This window comes from Lupinus angustifolius, chromosome LG02 (genome assembly GCF_001865875.1).
Source record: "Lupinus angustifolius cultivar Tanjil chromosome LG02, LupAngTanjil_v1.0, whole genome shotgun sequence".
In the NCBI taxonomy this organism is placed as follows: Eukaryota; Viridiplantae; Streptophyta; class Magnoliopsida; order Fabales; family Fabaceae; genus Lupinus; species Lupinus angustifolius.
In genome coordinates this window covers 267,347-286,550 of record NC_032010.1, presented here as the reverse complement: position 1 = coordinate 286,550, position 19,204 = coordinate 267,347, and the positions used below count along the sequence as shown (strand labels likewise).

Sequence of the window (19,204 nt, the reverse complement as noted above, 5' to 3'; positions counted from 1 at the left end):
AATCACAAAAAATATGATGCAAAAATAACTCCTTATATTTATAATTTTATATAGAGAATATAGAGGTGAGATATTATCCAATACAATTTGAATTTTATTTATTGAGTTATTTAAGAATAAAATATTTTCTATAATCACACTTTCAACAAATAAATGTTTATACAAACGCATTTATAATTGTTAATATTCTACATATACACTTAAAAATCAATGTTAATATTGCACCTATATGAATGAGAAATATAATGTTTCAATACATGATTTATTGATGTTATAAAATATATGTATATTATATTTGGATTATGCATAGACAAAGAAGCGACCCGTGCAAATGCACCGGTACACTCCTAGTTAGTATGAAAAGTGCGGTATCAACATTTCGTCCTACGAGTCCATTTTCCTAAAGGAAAGAACTTAGCCTATCGTACCAAGCTAGCTCTAGGAGCTTTAATTCATATAATGTCTTTTTCAATTTGAAAACATGATTGGGAAATTGTTTCGTTAAAAAACTAGGAGGTTAATCCACCTACACTACTTCTTGAATAAAACAATTCAATAATGCACTTTTTACACTTTAAAATGCATGATTGGTGCTAATGCTAAAAGCATTCTTATAACATCTAATCTTGCTAGGGGAGCATATGGCTCATCATTGTCAATACTTTCTTCTTGATTGTATCATTCTTTATCTACTAATCTAGCTTTGTTTCTAATAATAAAGCGAAACTCATCAAGATTATTTCTAAACACCCATTTAGTGGCAGAGTTAGTGTTGAGAGAGATCCATTCTCTTTACCTAGAGGAGAGTCATGACTAGAGCAATTATATCAACCTATTAGAAACCGGACAAAGCTGCTGCAGAAGAACCCAAAGCTGAACCAGCACCCAAGGAAGAACCGAAAAATGATTCTGCAGAAAATCACAAATGCGAGAATAAAAATGTAGTAGAAGAGAAAGCTGATGAGAAGAAAGAAGCGAAGGACAACGAAGATGAAGAGGACGATGAACATGATTACGATGATGAGGAGGCTTTGGAGAAAGAAGAAGATGATGAAGAAGTTGAGGAAGATGAAGCTGAAATTGAAGAGGGCAATGATAAAGGAAGTGCCAAGAGGGGTCAAAACAATTCAAATACGCCGAAGAAAGAAGCATCGGAGAAACAATGTGGAAATGAGAAGGATCCAGTTACTCCGGTTAGTGACAGGCCAACCAGGGAGAGGAAATTGGTGGAGCGCTACTCGATTCCATCGCCTTCCAAGTCTAGAAGGTCCTCATCAAGCAAAGGTTTCCCAATTGAGAAGCTATATCTTATTATTGCTCTCTTCAAATTTGCTATGGTGTTTTGAGGATTGAAGTACTGTTTTGACAAGAACAATTTTTTAATACCTGGTTAGTGACTTATACTTTTGTAGTTAATCATAGTATTTGATGGTTAATAAGCTGTTTAATGTGTACATTCCTGGTTAGTGGTTAGAAAGTTAAGCATCCAACACATATAATTGACCATAAATTTATACATCATTAGCTGACTAATAAAACAGTGTGAAAAATTAATGTAAGGATTCAGAGGATGTTGTTTCGACTGATTTTTATCTCTTCGGGTTTGTTGTTTCAGGGACTTGGTACAGAGCTTAAGGATATCCCTAATGGTACCTTTAATTGCCTTCATTACTTTAGCATTTTCACCCTGTTGTTGTAACCATGCTTGTGGATGTGTTAGGATATGGCATTTAAAAATTTCAAGAATTTTGGACTATTATGAAATTGAATTGAATTCCACATTTGTAAAACTTTTGTTTGGATGCTTTGATAGATTGGTAGTGTTAGAGATTTGTTTATGAAATTGTGAATGGTACTATTTATCAAGTAAGCTTTGTATGCGTCAGCTATTTGAGTTAGGAGGCTGTTCTCATATATCCATGTTTGCTTCTGTGATTTTGGTCCATGTTTGACATTGTCAATATGCCAGCAGTTAGGTCCTACTCCTTTATGAACTCTAAGAGTAAGCAGCAACAGTAGCAGAGGTCAAAATTGAGTGGACAAAGAAGCTATTGGATCTTCTGAGAAGAAGCTCATCAATATCTTTTAAGGTGATGAGTCTGCTGTTATTGGATTCACTTGGTTCTCATATTCGCTAGGTGGTTTGGTTGAAACTAAATACTATTGTTTTGGGTCGGAAAATGTTTCTCCCACACCACCTTTTGGGTGTTGGTGGTGTAGGGAAGAGAGGGATCGGAAGAGATGAGACATGAGATATGTGATTAGTGATGTGATGGGGGAGGAAGAGAGATAGAAAAAAAATGGTGTAAAAGGTAGCATAGAAGAAAAAGTGGTAGGAATATTATTACTCTTTTGGTTTATCTGTTAGTTCGCGATGTTGGTGATGTATTGGTGCCTATAAAATGTTACATGTTCAGTTTTATAGATTAATAGTTTGCTTTTAAGCATCTGTTTTCTATATTATTGTTTCTCAATCAAGTCATTTATGTAAACTTTCTCAGTGGCTTTCAAGTTGTCTAAGAGAAAACCTGATGACAACCTGCATATGCTTCATAGTATACTATTTGGGAAGAAGACAAAGGTGATTCAACAATTTAGTTCCTTGGATTGTTTGTGCTGGTTTTGTTAAATTCCATTTTTTGTTAATATTTTGTTTTTGTCTTTGTCACCTGCACATGAACCCTCTAACACCATATCTTCTTTTGAATGGTCTGCAGACACAATCTAAAGATAAATATTGTCTAATTTTCTGGTTATGTGTGGGTTGAGAATGAGGTAATGATGTGTTAGATACTGTATATTACTATATCAGTCTTCTATTCTTAATGATTCGGATGAATCTTTAAGTATTGTGTCCATTTACAACAACAACAACAAAGCCTTAATCTCACCAGGTGGGGTCAGCTTTGTTTTGTGTCCATTTATCTTTTCTTAAACATTTGAGTAGCTAAACTGCAGTTAAAAGATACATGATTTTATAGTTCTCCACAGGAAAAACAAAGAACCAAGGTGAAGGAGAAATTTGATAAATGTGTGAAAGAAAAGTGGATGGACTTCTGTGATATTCTTATTATTCCAATAAACAAAGGCAATGTTAAGAAAGTAAGTATTGATGTAAAATTTGTCAACTACAGTGTTCTAATAAGGAATTAAAGTACTCTTTTTTCGAAATTATTAAATGAGATATGCTTTCAGGTGGAGTCTTCAAGGTTGTTGGAATTTTTGGAGTCCCCACATGCTATGACAGATGTTCTGCTTGCTGATAAAGAGCAGGTTCATTATTTTAAATTTTTATATAAGGTTTAGAATGAATTGACAGTTTTGAGAGTTGTAAGTTGTAACATAAATACCCTATATCATTGAGTAGCATTTCATTGACCGAACCTTTTAATTAGAAACACCCTGATAGGTACTGGAACAGAATAGAGATAAAATATATTATTGTTGATAGAAATCACTCTGAATTTCACTGAATTCTCTTGGTATTCGATAGACCTAGAAATGCCCCTTATTTCCCATTCATTTCCAATACAAATGATGCCCCCTTTACTGACCCCACCAGGATATGCACTAAAACACCCTCACACAAAGCATCCCTCTTTTTTTTTTGTTTTTTTGAAATTGTTTTGTAGTCTTGCCAAATATCTGAAGCTAACAATTATATATTTTTCAAACAAAAAATGAACACCACATGATTGGACATGTATTGGTGTCCAGTTCTTTTTTATTTGATGTGAGTCCACTATGACAACTATAGTTCAATAGTTGGATCAATGAAATTTACATTATATAATGGTAATTATTCGTTTGTTTTTCTCATTGCTAACAATCCTTATCCATTGTATAAATATGCTGTTTCATTTAAGATTTTTATTTTAGTGTGTTAGTTTTTTGAAGGTTGTTTCATATTAACAGAAAGGTAAAAGCGAACCAGAAAGGTAACTCCTAACTTATCACCTGGGGAAGCATCTATAGAAACATATGCCAAGGTGTGTTGACTTTATAATATTCTGACTTGATTCTGGCTTGCTGTATATCTGTTATGCTCTAACTTTTGAATGACAATCTCTTGTATGAGGACCTGATGGATATTTTATTCTTCAAATTTAGATTTATATGTCTATCATAAAATTGAACATTACACCAATCGAATAAATTCAACTGTAGATTATAAATATTTAACGCAAAATATTATATTTGACATTTATGACATACAAACTATACATTATAAATAATAGGAAAGTGGGTTGGCAGACACGAAAGTGCATGTCAACACGCTAGTATATATAAATATAATTATGAAATGAATAAAAATATGTGTATATGATAAATTTATTACTATAGTTAATTACTAAAATTGATTATGAATAATAAAACTAATTATATAAAATCTTAAAGTAATAAAAAATTTATAATATACATAAATTATATAATTAAACACATAAATTTATAAATTTGGCTGTTTAGACTATTAATATTATTGCCGATATTTGTTGTAGGTAAGGTACCAACCAGTGTAGGTATTTTTGCCATTTCAAGTTATGCTTGACTGAATTGGTCAAATAAAATTGGAAAACACACATGCTTTTTACATTAAATCAAAAAAACTTAAAAGGAAAAGTACACGAAGAAAATCGTGCATCAGATCGCATGAGTGATGAAACAAGAAACGTAATGAAATGAAGTGAATAAATGGAACATAAGATGGAAAATTCAATGTTATGAAGAAACTCACTGAAGAAAGAAAATGCAGAACGCATGCATTAGTGAAGAAATTCAATGGTTGGGTTACTATGTGAGAGGTACACCAAGAGCATAATAAGATTAACAATTTCATTTTTATTTGAGTCTCACGTATTATTTTATAATTTATTACAATCCTATAAAATAATAACAACATATATTTTTTTCTCATAATAATAAAATCATTCTTATTCTTATTTGGGTCACATAACACCTACTTTCCCCTGCAACATCTACCTCTCTCCCCACTTTCCTTCTTTTGGCTAAGAACAACAAAGAATTGTTCTTATTTAAGAACAAAAAACAGAAAGAAAGATACAATGAAAAACATAGTCAAAACCTTAAAAACAACCACTATAATTGCTCTAGTAACATTTCATCATTGGTTAGGTAAAAGTAATATATTTAGGCCACGATTATTTGTAGGGTTGAAAACAACTTCATAAGAATTTGTTAGCTCAAAACTTGATTTGAGGTCAAAACGAGCTACGCTTTAAGTTCAAATTCAACTTGATTTAAGTTCATAAATTATTCGATTCAACACGTCAACTTGAATTACTTTAGTTCATCAAGAGTTTGAAATTTGTTTAGTTAAATTTATTAGCTCAATTGGTTCAGTTTGTAGTTCGAGTGAAGATCATTTATTTAACATAATCTAAAACTAATAATTTCCTACATGTATATGTACACAATATATACCTACATAAATATAAATAAATACATATATTTGTATAAATATATATATATATATATATATGATCGGGTCAATTAACAAACCTAACGAGTCACATTATATTGGCTCAAGTTTGACTTATTAATTTAAGGAGCATTATTTTTAGTTCAAGTTTGATTCCTTTAATTCATGAACCAAATTTATTAAGTTAAATAATGAATCAAATTTCAAATAAAAGTTGAGTTGATTCGATTCATTGTTACCTATAATTATTGGGAGAAATGTTTATATGTTATAATCATATAAATGAATATACTCTATTATATTTATTTGAACTAACCTTTACTAAATCTCGGATCTCCATTTTCTTCATTCAACCAAATAACTATTATAGATTAATATTAGTATTTTTAACATTATACCGGTTATCATTATGGTGTACACTGATATAATAATTTAGTTAATGGTATATTAATTAAATTGTATATCGATCAATTTATATATTTTATAATAAATTTATAAATATAAATATTATTATTTGCAAGATATAACCATGATTATCAATGGTTGACCATATTATAAATTATTATGAGGTTTAAGATTCAAATCCTTAATGTTTCATTTTGAAAAATATAATTTTTTATATTATGGTATGATATTTATAACCATCATGAACACTAAAGTAAATAGAGATTATAATATTATATAGATTTAAACTAAAACTGTAAAAAGTAAAATATATAAAATTTATTGTTCACGCAATATATAGCCCAATTAATAAAATGATTTAATGGTTGATCAATGATCATGTTACAAATTTTTATTAGGTTTAAGATTCAAATACTTAATGGTTAAATGTTATGACATGATATTTATAACCATGATTATTACTGAAATAAATAAGAATTATATAGATTTAAACTAAAACTTTTAAAAAATAAAATACATAAAATTTATTGTTAATGATACTAATAAATTTATGTATAAAGAGACAAATGTAAGATAGAAATCTCAATGTTTAACAAGAGTTATTACCATCTAAATTCTTACTACTAATTTACTTCATTACAATAAAATAAATAAAAATGGTCTAATTATTTTATTTTGCGCTTAATTAGATGTATTTGTTTAGTTTTCCAATTTTGTTTTTCTACTAATTCCCATCGTTACGTGCGTCTTGTATTATTGCTTTTATTATATACTAGTGGTGAAAAGTATTTAGTGTATGTTGGATCACATTTTTACTTTCTAGTAAATCAGATTTTTTTTTATATCGAATGTATTTTATATTGTTATTTTTATTGAATGTATTTTGTATTATGTTTTATTGTCTTCGTTTTAGTTATAAAATGAAGGTGAGAGGGTGATTAATATGTTGGTGGTGGTTACATATGATAATATGATTTTTTAGAAATTAAAGCGTTAAAGGCAAAATAAAAAATAAAAAATTACACTATAAATAGTTACACTCGTATTTTTTCCTTTATATATAATATATTTTTTTTTTGGCCGGAACATTTGATCTAATGTTTAAACCAGTAATACTTGAAATAATTTTCTTATTTGATGTTCGATCCAACTCTCTGATAACATTGATTTATATAATTTTTGCTCCGAAAGAGGCCACTATTTGATTACGTAATTCATTTAATAATTAGAAGAAAAAAACCCTTTGCTGATTGCCCTTTCTTTGGTTGATAATGGGTCAGTTTGGACCACTTCTGTGTGAAGAACTATTCAACCAATTAAATTTGACTGTTTTGAATTGTATTTGGAGAAATATTAGCATCAAAATTGAACTAAACCAACCTAATCAAGAATGAGTTGGTTCGTAAGGGACAGCTGGAAAGAGTAGTAAATTTTTTAAGAACTTACAATTAGGAATAACAATGGGCATGGACGGACACGGGTAGTAGCTAACACCTACCCATTTTGAAATAAGAGTGCATTACTCATACTCACCAATACCCGTACGGATACTAGCATGCGGGCTTTTCGCAGGTATTTCAAAGTACCCGCAGGTACAACGAGTACTGTGAGTTTCCTATATTATCAATGATTTTTTATCTTTCTATTTCTATTATGTTTCATATGAGATGAAACTTAATTATTTTTGTGTCTTTTGATTGAATATTTGGCAAAAATGTTAAATCAATTGAACTTTTCTATTTTTATGATTTACTATTACCATTTTCTTAACAAACAATATATATTTTTATTTGCAAGACATGTATGTTTGTACATATATAATAATATTTGTAGGGAGTTTCACCATCAAATTCAATAAAAGATGTAAACAATGTAAAAAAAATGTAAACAAAGTAAAAGGAAAATATGTATATAATCTAATGAAGGTTAAAGTAGTGTACTTTTTATTTTAATTAAAGATAATATAGTAATCATATAAATTACAGGTACCTGCTAGCACGAGTGCCATAATACCCATATCTGCCTGTATGTATTATTTTGTAAAAGAAGATAGAAGTATGAGAAGAATGTAAATCTTTATTTGAATGAATGATTATTGCACCATAGTGTTCCTTATATACATGGTGCCTTGTTAATCAAGTAATGAAACTAACTTAACAAACTCTCCTAACAAACCAGAAAGCACATGCTTTAAACAAATAGGCATGTGTTAAATATGTATTAAGAAACTCTACTACAACCATCATTCATGACCTAAGTGAATTGTAAATGATCTTGCAAATGTGTCCAGCCAAAACTGACCTAGCCCAAGGCCTGGTCCATCGTGGCCTGGTCCATCGAGCCAAGGTGTCCAAGACTGTGCTCTGAATCCTGGACCAAGGCTGCTCTGTTTTCTGCATCAAGCCAAAACATTCTGATGCATCTGCCCAAGAATTCTGGTGCATCATGTCTAGGCAAGTCTGGTGCATCTGGGCAAGTCTGGTGCATCCTGTCCAGGCAAGTCTGGTGCATCTGGCCAAGTCTGATGCATCTTGTCCAGACAATTCTGATGCATCTGGCCAGGCAAGTCTGGTGCATCTGGCCCAAGTAATTTTGATGCATCTGGCTGCTTCAAGTTTGATGCATAATCTACAGACAAATAAAAACAACTAAAAGCAGTATGTGTTCACATGAATATTAGAGTAATTTAAATGATGTAATTTAATATCCATATCAAGCTGGAGAGTGGATATTTACCACTCCAAGCTTGGACAATAAGTGGTGAAATAAGGAAGGATCCAATGCCTTAGTTAAGATGTTTGTTGTTTGTTGTTAAGAACTAATAGGAAGTAAGTGATAGAGCTTACTTTGTAGTCTTTTCCTAGCAACATGGCAATCAATTTTTATATGTTTTGTCCTCACATGGAAGACAGGATTGGCAGCAATATATCTTGCTGAGTTATTGTCACAATAGAGGAGTGTAGGGTGCTTAAAGGAAATGTGAAAATCGGTAAGTAAATAAGTAAGCCATTGTACCTCACAAGATGTCACTGCCAAAGCTCTATATTCAGCTTCTGAGGAAGATCTTGATACTATGTTCTGCTTCTTGGACTTCCAAGATATCAAGGCATTTCCTAAGAACATGCAATATCTAGAGATAGATCTTCTTGTATCAAGATAAGCAGCCCAGTCTGAATCAGTAAATCCTTTTAGATGAACTGTAGATGTTGCTAGATAGAAAAGTCCTTGACCAGGGATGCTTTTGATGTAACGAAGAACCCTTGTCATAGCTTTGTAATGATTCATAGTAGGGGCAGCCATGAATTGGCTGAATTGTTGGATTGAAAAGCTCAAGTCTGGCCTAGTATTGGTTAAATAAAGAAGCCTTCCAACAATTTGTCTATATCCAACAGGGTCATGGTATAAGTTGTTGTCATTCTGGTGCAGATGAGTGTTCTTGATCATTGGAGTTGCAACAGGTTTTGATTCTAAGAATCATGTGTCTAGTAATAAGTCTAATGCATATTTTCTTTGGCACAAGGTTATGCCTTGCTTAGATCTTGCGACTTCCAAACCAAGAAATATTTCAAAACACCCAAATCTTCGATTTTAAAATTTTGATCTAAATGTTGCTTAATAGAGTTTATTTCAGAATCATCATTGCCATCCAAGATTAAGTCATCAACATATATCAATAAGGCAATAAAGTGATTATGTATGGATTTGGTGAATAAATAGTGATCATGTGAGGATTGTTTGTATCCTAAGGCAATCAAGGCAGTAGATAGTTTGGCAAACCATTGTCTACTGGCTTGCTTTAAACCATATAGGGATTTATTCAATTTTCATACAAGATTTGGCATTGAACAATGAACACCTTGAGGTAAAGACATGTAAACATCCTCATTCAAATCACCATGTAAAAAGGCATTATTAACATCAAGTTGTTGTAGGGACCAACCTTGACTAACAACTAAGGCTAATAGAAGTCTCACTATGGTAAGTTTGATCACAGGAGCAAATGTTTTATAGTAATCCAAACCTTTTGTTTGGTTGTATCCCTTGGCAAAAAGTCATGCCTTGTGCCTTTGGATACTACCATCAGAGTTAAATATCAGGTGGTAAAGGGACTAATGTCCAAGTGTTATTGTAGGCTAAGGCTGCAAGTTCATCCTGCATAGCCTGAGTCCATTTTCTAGACTTGATGGCTTGGTTGAAAGTCTTAGGTTCTATGTGAGAGGAAATGGTGAGGCAATGTTTTAAGTGTGAGGGTGAGAGAGTTTGATAGGATAAGACATGATTAGAGGGTGTTTGATGTTATCACTAGGGTGAGGGTGTCCCTGACTTAAGAGATTGCAGTGATAGTCTCTTAAGTAGGTTGGTGGGTGAGTGACTTTATGAGTCCTTCTAATGGGAGGATCTAAGGGTAAGGTGTGATTAGGTGGTGAACTTAGTGAATGTGCTAGTGCGGGATTAGTCTCAAAAGTATGTGGTGTTGATTGCCTGTCATCAATGGTAGGTCAATCAAGAGGGAACTCATAATAAGGGTTAGGGTGACTAGTTGCTGGATCTATAGTGGTATGAACGTTGGGAAGCTTATAGGGAAAAATGTGTTCATAGAACACAACATTTCTAGAGATATGTATGCTCCTATTAGAAAGATCAAGCACTACGTAGCCTTTTGTTCCTGATTTATAGCCAAGAAAGGAGCACTTCCTTGCTCGTGGATCCAATTTGGTCCTTTGAGCAGTTATGGTTGAGGCAAAATAGAGTCTGCCAAAGACCCTTAGGTGGTTAAGGCAAGGAGTTTTGTTGAATAAAATCTCAAAATAGGACTTAAGTCCTAAGGTAACAGTGGGCAATAGATTTATAAGGTACACAACATGAAGCACATCATAACCCCAATAACAAGTGTCTAAGTTAGAATGAAAAAGCAGGGTTCTAGTTACATTGAGAATGTGTCTATGTTTCCTTTCTACTATAGAATTCTGCTCAGGTGTTTCAATGCAAGATGTTTGGTGTATAATGCCTAGCTTAGAATAATAGTCATGCATCATGAATTCTTTGCCATTGTCACTCCTAATAGACTTAACTTTATGTCCAAACTGAGTATGCACCATTTGTACGAATGTATCTATCAGATTCCTAGTGCTACCCTTGGTTGGCATGAGGAATATCCATGTATATTTACTAAAGTCATGAACAATGGTAAGGAAATATTTGTCACCATGGATGGTGGAGATATGTAAAGGGCCCCAAATATCCATATGGATGAGTTCAAAAGGCTGTGTAATATAAGCATTCCCTTTTGGAAAGGGTAATTTTGGTTGTTTGCCTATGTGACAGAAATCGCACACCTTATTAGGATCAAACTTCACATAAGAAAAATGTTTGCATATATTGTCAAGAATGGCATTTGAAGGGTGTCCTAATCTAAAGTGCCAAAGATCAAAGCAAGATAAGTTTTCCTTTTGTAAAGCAGTAATAGTATGTTGAGTGTCATTAGATTGATGATGCTTGGCTAATATGTAAAGGTTATTCCTCATTTCATCATGTCCAATCATCCTCAAGGTAGTCATATCCTGGATGAGACAAGAAACCTCATAAAAAACAAGCTTGCATCTAAGAGAAGAAGTAAGCTTGTGAACAGAAACTAAGTTATATTTAAAACCAGGAATATACAAAACATCATGTAAAGTAAGGTGATTAAAAATGGTCACAGTTCCTAAGTGTTTTGCTTTAATAGTGACATTATTTGTAAGTTTGACATAAATGGTTTTGATGGTCTTATAATTTGTGAATTTTGATAAGTTGTTAGTAACATGATCTATAGCTCCACTATCTAGGATCCAAGTTTGGTTAGATAGAGCATTACCTGATGTGTAGCCAAGCTCTGCATCAGTGGACTCATGGCTAATTTGATTGATCATATGGTCATGGTTGATACTTAATTGATCATGTTCTGTGTGACTTGTCCTTATTGAATTCTCTGCATGCTCAACGTTATCTTGATTGTCCTTGTGTTCCTGATCCACTAATTGTAAGTTGTTGATTGCATTGGTTCCTTTTGATTTGAACTTAAAATTTGGAGGGAACCCATGTTTAAAGTAGCAAGTCTATGTGGTATGACCTTCTTTACCACAAAACGTGCACAATTTTCTGTTGTTGGGAGCACTATAGTTTCTTGAATTGTATCCTGCATTTTTTTGGAATCTTCTACCACCTCCTATGTTATTGTAGTTAGGCCCAGTTCTCATATTGTTTCTTTTGAATTGTGGCTTCCATGGTTGTGTAGCTGTAACATTGTTTAATATAGCTTTGTGTTGCCCAGTCTTCACTCCTTCTTGTTGCCTTTCTTGTTGAATAACCAAGGAATACACCTTGTTGATGAGGGGCAGTGGTTCCATCAAAAGAATCTGAGTATTTATTGTGTTATATTCATCATTGAGCCCTTCAATACACATATCACATACTCAGAATCTTTATAATTTCTGATAATTTTCACAAAATCACAGGTACATTTATTGGTGCAAGTGCAAGTAGGCATGGGTCTCAAAAAGTCAAGTTCTTCCCAAAGAATCTTGACATCGGTGAAATAAGTGGAAACATCTCTCTCCCCCTGTTTAATAGAGTGTAGTTCTTGAAGTAAATCAGAAGTTTTGAAGTAATCACCCTTTGAAAATCTTTCTTTGAGGTCTTGCCAGAGTTCTTGCGAGTTGTCTATGTATACTATGCTCTGTGCTATTTGTGGGCTTAAAGATCTTGTGATCCATGAGATAATCATAGTGTTGCATCTCTCCCATGCATCAAATATAACATCTGTTTCTTGTGGTGAAACTTGAATTTGTTCTTTGATGAGAGTGCTCTCCTCATTGCTCTACTCTAGCTATGATAGTTCGTGCCATTCAGTGGTGGTGAAACCAACATTGCTCCTGGACTTTCTCTAGGATGAAGATAGTAAGGACTGTTTGGATTCTATGATGTATCAACGCCTTGTTGTGAATGTTGGGTTTGGTTTGATTCTGCTTCCATTTTGTTGGTTGTAGCAGGGAATGGATGTGGTTACTTGAACTTTACAAAGATCAAGAATGATGGTGCATCAGAGCTCTCAATTTGAGAGCTCTGATACCATATTATTTTGTAAAAGAAGATAGAAGTATGTAGAAGAATGTAAATCTTTATTTGAATGAATGATTATAGCACCATAGTGTTCCTTATATACATGGTGCCTTGTAGACCAAGTAATGAAACTAACTTAACAAACTCTCCTAACAAACCAGAAAACACATGCTTTAAACAAATAGGCATGTGCTAAATGTGTATTAAGAAACTCTACTACATCCATCATTCATGACCTAAGTGAATTGTAAATGATCTTGCAAATGTGCTCAGCAAAAACTGACTCAGCCCAAGGCCTGGTCCATCGTGGCCTGGTCCATCGTGGCCTGGTCCATCGAGCCAAGGTGTCCAAGACTGTGCTTTGAATCCAAGACCAAGGCTGCTCTGTTTTCTGCATCAAGTCAAAACATTCTGATGCATCTGCCCAAGAATTCTGGTGCATCCTGTCCAGGCAAGTCTGGTGCATCTGGGCAAGTCTGGTGCATCCTGTCCAGACAAGTCTGGTGCATCTGGCCAAGTCTGATGCATCTTGTCCAGACAATTCTGATGCATCTGGCCAGGCAAGTCTGGTGCATCTGGCTAAGCAAGACTAGTGCATCTGGCCCAAGTAATTCTGATGCATCTGGTTTGATGCATAATCTGCAGACAAATAAAAACAACTAAAAGCAGTATGTGTTCACATGAATATTAGAGTAATTTAAATGATGTTATTTAATAGTATGCACTATGAGTATTTTAAAAATCCGTTTTTAAAACCTACAAGTACCCCACAGATACGAGTTTTTTTGCCATCCTTACTTAAAACCATGACATATCTTACTGGTTTTATCTTCTTTTGAAAGATGATTTAAAAGTAAAGATGACAAAATGGGTGTCCTGCTTGTTTGCCCACACATGCAAAAGGCTCACAAAATTTAAGTGAGCACGAATATACCCGTTTTCCCTTAATGGACAAATGTGTAAGTCTTACCTATTTTAAAACGAGCTATTGGACATGTAGGCAGCCCACATTGATGGGTAAAATAAGTTACATTTAGGCCAGCATATTTAAAAAAAAAAGTAAACAAGTATATAATAAAGACAATGTTTAAAGTGAAAAAAAATCACCGCTAAAAGCACTGCCATCTAAAGTTGAAAGGTCCCTCCTACTCATTTTGGCTTGTATGCTCAACAAATACCATTTTAATTATTTTCATGTGTGTCCTCAATCTCAGTCTTTTTCTCTTTAAATCCTTTTGTTTATTACTCATCACTTTCTTCCTTTTGTTCCTTCTACTAGCCGTTTTGACGCGTTTTGTTTTTATGCGTATTCAACTTGACCCCATTTGAATCAAATCATAAGAGAAATGAGTGCCCTTCCGTTCGGTTTCTTCAACACTCACAATTTGGTGTATTTTGGTTAAGTTCTCTGCATCTCTGCTTCTCCTAGCACTATTTAGGGTAAGGGGATAAGGGAAGGGATTTAATATTTTGGTCTGCACACTGCAATTTTGCATACTATACGTGCCTAACATTGGCTGTTTGGGTTGGACAGTTTTTACCAAACAATGTTATACCCGACGGCCACTTGCTGTGTTAACGGGCCGGACATAGTGGACTAATAAAAAGGTATACGATAATCTAGCATTTTCCTCATTTCTCCGTGCCACCATATGCTCCAAAATCACTTATGCACTCTTGGAATTATGATGTGGACAATGTAATATATGAATTTGGCATCAACTTTTATATGATCATACTTTTAAGGTTGTACCTTCAATGTGCATAAGATGGTTGTGCAAACAAGATTTATAAACAAATAGATGGTGTGAAATCCAGATCAATTATCATTTCCATAATCAGTAGGCATCATACCATCAAAGGTAAAATCACCAACTATCTCAAAAACATTTTGTGGGAGCACAACCCTATGACCCAACACAAAAGTAACTTGTGCATTTCCTTTTCATTTTTTCAAATTTCCATGAAACTCCTTCACAATAGATATTGTCATTAAATTGGTAAAACTTAGTGACTATTGAGTAGCAAGAGCATTAGTAAACTTAAATCCTTTTTAAAAAAAAAGTTAGTGCATGTCCCCAGACCAGTGCATTTATAGAACATGATCCTCAAGCAGGGTCATATGCTCTTCCTGGCTATCCAGAGAGTAGAAAGGGATATTGACATACCTTGATAGACCTTCAGAGGGGGTTGAATAACTTGCGAGAGAGAGTGAACAAGATTGAAAGATTTGATGTTTTAATGGTTGAAGAATTGTTATCTAATTGATAGTTAATCTACTATGAATAAGGGATAATCGGTTAAGAAGAGGGAAAGTTGTAGAACTTTGACTAGTGAATTGATTAGGTAGGGAAAAATGTGCAAAAATAATCAATTACTTAATTGATTAATGAGAGACTTTTATTCACAATTAATCAATTACATAATTGATTAGGGAGGGGAATTTCCCAAAATCGAAACACATGCAATTATTTATCGATCATAGATCAATTAACCATGTATTCCTACTTTTCACAAATTATGCTGAAAGTAACCAATCATCCAAACAATCAAGGATTTCATTTAAATTACATAAAAGAAAAAAGCTAAAAACAATTATTCAAAGACATTTAGAACACACAATCACATTAATAAGGAGAATAAAAATATAGGCAAGGTATCAAAGTCAGTTAACCCACATGATTTTCATCAAGAATTTCTAGTTCTCCTCTTATAAAGAATAGGGTAACTATAAATTCAACTATGCAAGAACATGATTTTGATGAAGATAAAACTCAAAGCTTAAAGACTATGGACAAGGACAAATCAACTACAACAACATGATGACTTAAAGTCAAGCTTCAAGAAATGATCATCAAAGCTAGAGTAATCATTTTTATCTTAGGTCCTAAGATGCTTTGAATGGGTAGAGTTTAAGTTGAGTGAACCTAATGATAAATCTCACATATTAGAGTATGAATATAAGGCATATGAGATTTTCATCCATAACATGATTTAGGTGCATGATTTTGATGCATTAGTACTTATATTATTTTCAAAATCATGCATCATGCATTAATGACTCATGTTAGAGGTTCATGAAAAATTAACTAAGTATTTTCAGAAAACTATTAATCGATTAAGACATTAGTTAATTGATTAAGTCTTTACAAATGAGAAACACGTTAAACGATTAAGGTCATGATTAATCAATTAAGTCAATTTCTATTTTTGAATCTTGGATGTTTTAAAGAAATGTTAATGTATTAAGTAGTTACATAATCGATTAACCCCAAAAGGAAACAATTTGAAAATGATTGGTATTTTTCCATCCTTTCCCATGGACAAAAACACAAGAATAAACTTGATACATAATACAAGAATACACGAATTTTTCTCAAAAAGAGTGATAGAAACTTTTATGTGAAAAGAGAGAGTTTTGTGAATATTTGAAGGAGCTTTGGTTTTCTAGAATCCATAGTTTTCAAAGATTTTTCTTTTGTGTCTCATAATCATTCATATTCATATATGAAAATGTGAGAATTATAAGAGAGTTATTAGTTCTAAATTTAGTATATGATTAGCACATCATAGATGCAAGAATCTGTGTACACGTTTTACAGATTGATTTGTAAATTTGTCTCTTTAAGGTGTGAGACATCACCTTGGAAGAAGAGAGAAATTTAAAGAGAAATCCTAGGCTGATGTCAAGGTCCAATAAGTGATCTCTTTGGGTATACTTGGTTAGAAGTAGTGTGGATCCATTAAAAGTTAGGTCCAAGGGAATTGTTGGTGGAAGAAGTGTTTGTATAAACATTTGATTTCTTTTTAGTAAAGCAAATCTTCCAAGATCAGAAGGGGATGACTGGATGTAGATTGCAATGATTGACAATCAAACCAGGATAAATTGATCGTGTTATCTTCTCTATTTTCCTACACTTTTACTATCATGCAATTATCACATTTCTCTATATTTGATTACATTCATATAGAGATTATTGTACAAGTGAATTTATGTGATTAATCAATTTCTTTAAACCATTTAAGTGCATATTAGATCAGATTAATCTTTGTTTTCTTGCTGCATCAAAAACAAAATATTTTCAAGAAAATCAGCAAGGTTAATCGATTAAGCCCTTTTGTTAATCAATTAATTCAAGTTTTCTAATAATTGATTAAACAACCATTTAATCTATTAAAACCAGTAGTTTTTGAAATTATCTTTCTTATCTGAATTGTTTTTAATTTTTACGAAAGCCATATATTCACCCCTATGTGAGATTACACTGAAACTAATCAATCATTCAAACACGCAAGGATTTAATTTAAAATACATAAAAGAGAAAGTTGGAAACAACATTTAGAACATACAATCACATGCATAAGGATATGAAAAAAAATAGTTAAGGCATCAAAGTCAATTAAGCCATATGATTTTCATCAAGAATTCCTAGTTCTCATTTTATAAAGAGTAAGGTGTCCATAGGAAGTTGTTTTATAAAAATATCGGCCAATTTTTTTGAACTCTCAACAAACTTATATTGCAATCTCCATTTTGCACATGATCTCTTAGAAAATAATGTTTTTTTCTATTTGCTTAGTCTTTGAATGTAATATGATGTTCTTATTTAGGTTAATTGCACTTATATTGAAACACTTGATTGATATATTATCAAGTTTAAGATTGTAGTCAAGTAACTTTTGTTTCTTCTAAAGGATTTGAGCATAACAACTATCACCAATTGTATATTTCACTTTGGTCATTAACAAAGCAACACAAGATTGTTTTTTACTGTGTCAAGAAACTAAAGAGTTCCCTCGTAAGTAACAAGTACCACTAGTGTTTTTCCTACCAGGTTTTCCTTCAGCAAAGTCTGAATCTGAATAACCTATAAGAGTTAAGTTTGTATCCTTAGTATACCATAAACCCATATTAGTTGTTCCTTTTAGGTATTTTACAATCCTTTTAACGTTAGTTAGGTGTTATTCTCTAGGATTAGATTGATATGTAGCAAACTTACACATACTAAACATAATGTCGAGTATACTAGAAGTTAAATAGAATAATTAATCATTTATTCGATACTTTGTTACCTAAACCGTTTTCCCTTTCTCATTCTTGTCCAAATAACATGAAGTTGCAACAGGTGTGGTAGCTTTTTTTGCATTCACCATATATAACATCTTAATAGTTATTTGCAATACTTGGCTTGATTGACAAATTTTCCACCATCCATTTGTTTAATTTGTAATACTAGGAAGAAATTTAACTCTCTCATCATAGACATTTCAAACTCACTAGTCATGGGTTTTGAAAAATTCATGCACAAATTTTTTTTAGTGACACCAAGTATTATATCATCCATATAAATTTGAACTAACAATATATCATACAAATTTCTATAAAAGAATAAAGTTCTATCAACCTTTCCTCTTTGAAAGCCTCTGTCTAAAATAAATTTACTTAGTCTATTGTACCAAGCTCTTTGAGTTTTTTAGTCCATAAAGTCCTTTCTAAGTTTGAAAACATTAATTGGAAATTGAAAATATTCAAAATAGAGGGGTTGATTTATATAGACATCCTCCTGAATAAAATCATCCAAGAAAGCATTCTATAACAAATCGATTCAGATAATCAATTATCACCTCAAGCAATTGAAAAAACAGAGTAATGGAAAGGGAAAAGAGTTAAAACTATTGTCAAACTCACTCAGAACTTTGAGGTTGGCGGATCTTCATCCGCAATGGGTGGTAGAAGCACCTTATGGACTGACCCCTATTACTTTCCTGCCCTTCAAGCTTCAACGGTACCAAAATTCATTGGCCAGAAGTCAACCTTCATAAATATACAGCTATTGTTTGGATGGTAGAGCGAGAATTTGAGCTTCCCCTCGTTTTGGAGGTGCACGGTGTCAACACCTTTTTAGAGTTGAAAGGTAATGTCTATCCATCATTGGTTAGAGAATTCTATAGGAGTTTTCAATATAAGGACGAGAGTTATGTTAGAGTGATTAAGAGAAAATTATTTACACTGTCTGAGGAATTGTTTATGGAGGTTGGAGGTTTGTCTTGTGATGAGTCTTCTATGTACTACTTTCAAGATGTGATGTGGAAATCAGACGATACCGTGTGGATGTATAACTCATGTTTACACGATTTTCTCTATTTTTTTGAAGGAATTTGACTTCAGTTGAGTTGTTAACTGTAGATAACTGACTTCTCCATTACCTTATTGCATACATCATAGTTCAGCATAACACTAATCTTGGACAACCCATTATT

At 32.7% G+C, this 19,204-nt stretch overlaps 1 protein-coding gene and 1 pseudogene across 1 annotated transcript; one reads left to right on the top strand and one right to left on the bottom strand.

The window, feature by feature from the left end:
• LOC109325599 overlaps positions 1-3,536 on the top strand; it is an 8,554-nt pseudogene extending 5,018 nt beyond the window's left edge.
• LOC109325593 (uncharacterized mitochondrial protein AtMg00810-like) lies at positions 8,295-9,289 on the bottom strand. The gene is made up of 2 exons (XM_019558043.1): positions 8,692-9,289; positions 8,295-8,473 (listed from the first exon to the last, which is right to left on the bottom strand). Exons 1-2 carry the CDS (start codon positions 9,287-9,289, stop codon positions 8,295-8,297), a joined length of 777 nt encoding a protein of 258 aa, XP_019413588.1.

Excerpts from the sequence above, each read along its gene's own strand:
- LOC109325593 (XM_019558043.1), bottom strand. The coding sequence starts at position 9,289 with ATGATCAAGAACACTCATCTGCACCAGAATGACAACAACTTATACCAT. Across the intron at positions 8,474-8,691 it reads TGCTAGGAAAAGACTACAAA|ATTATGCATCAAACTTGAAG; the intron begins GTAAGCTCTATC and ends ATTTGTCTGTAG.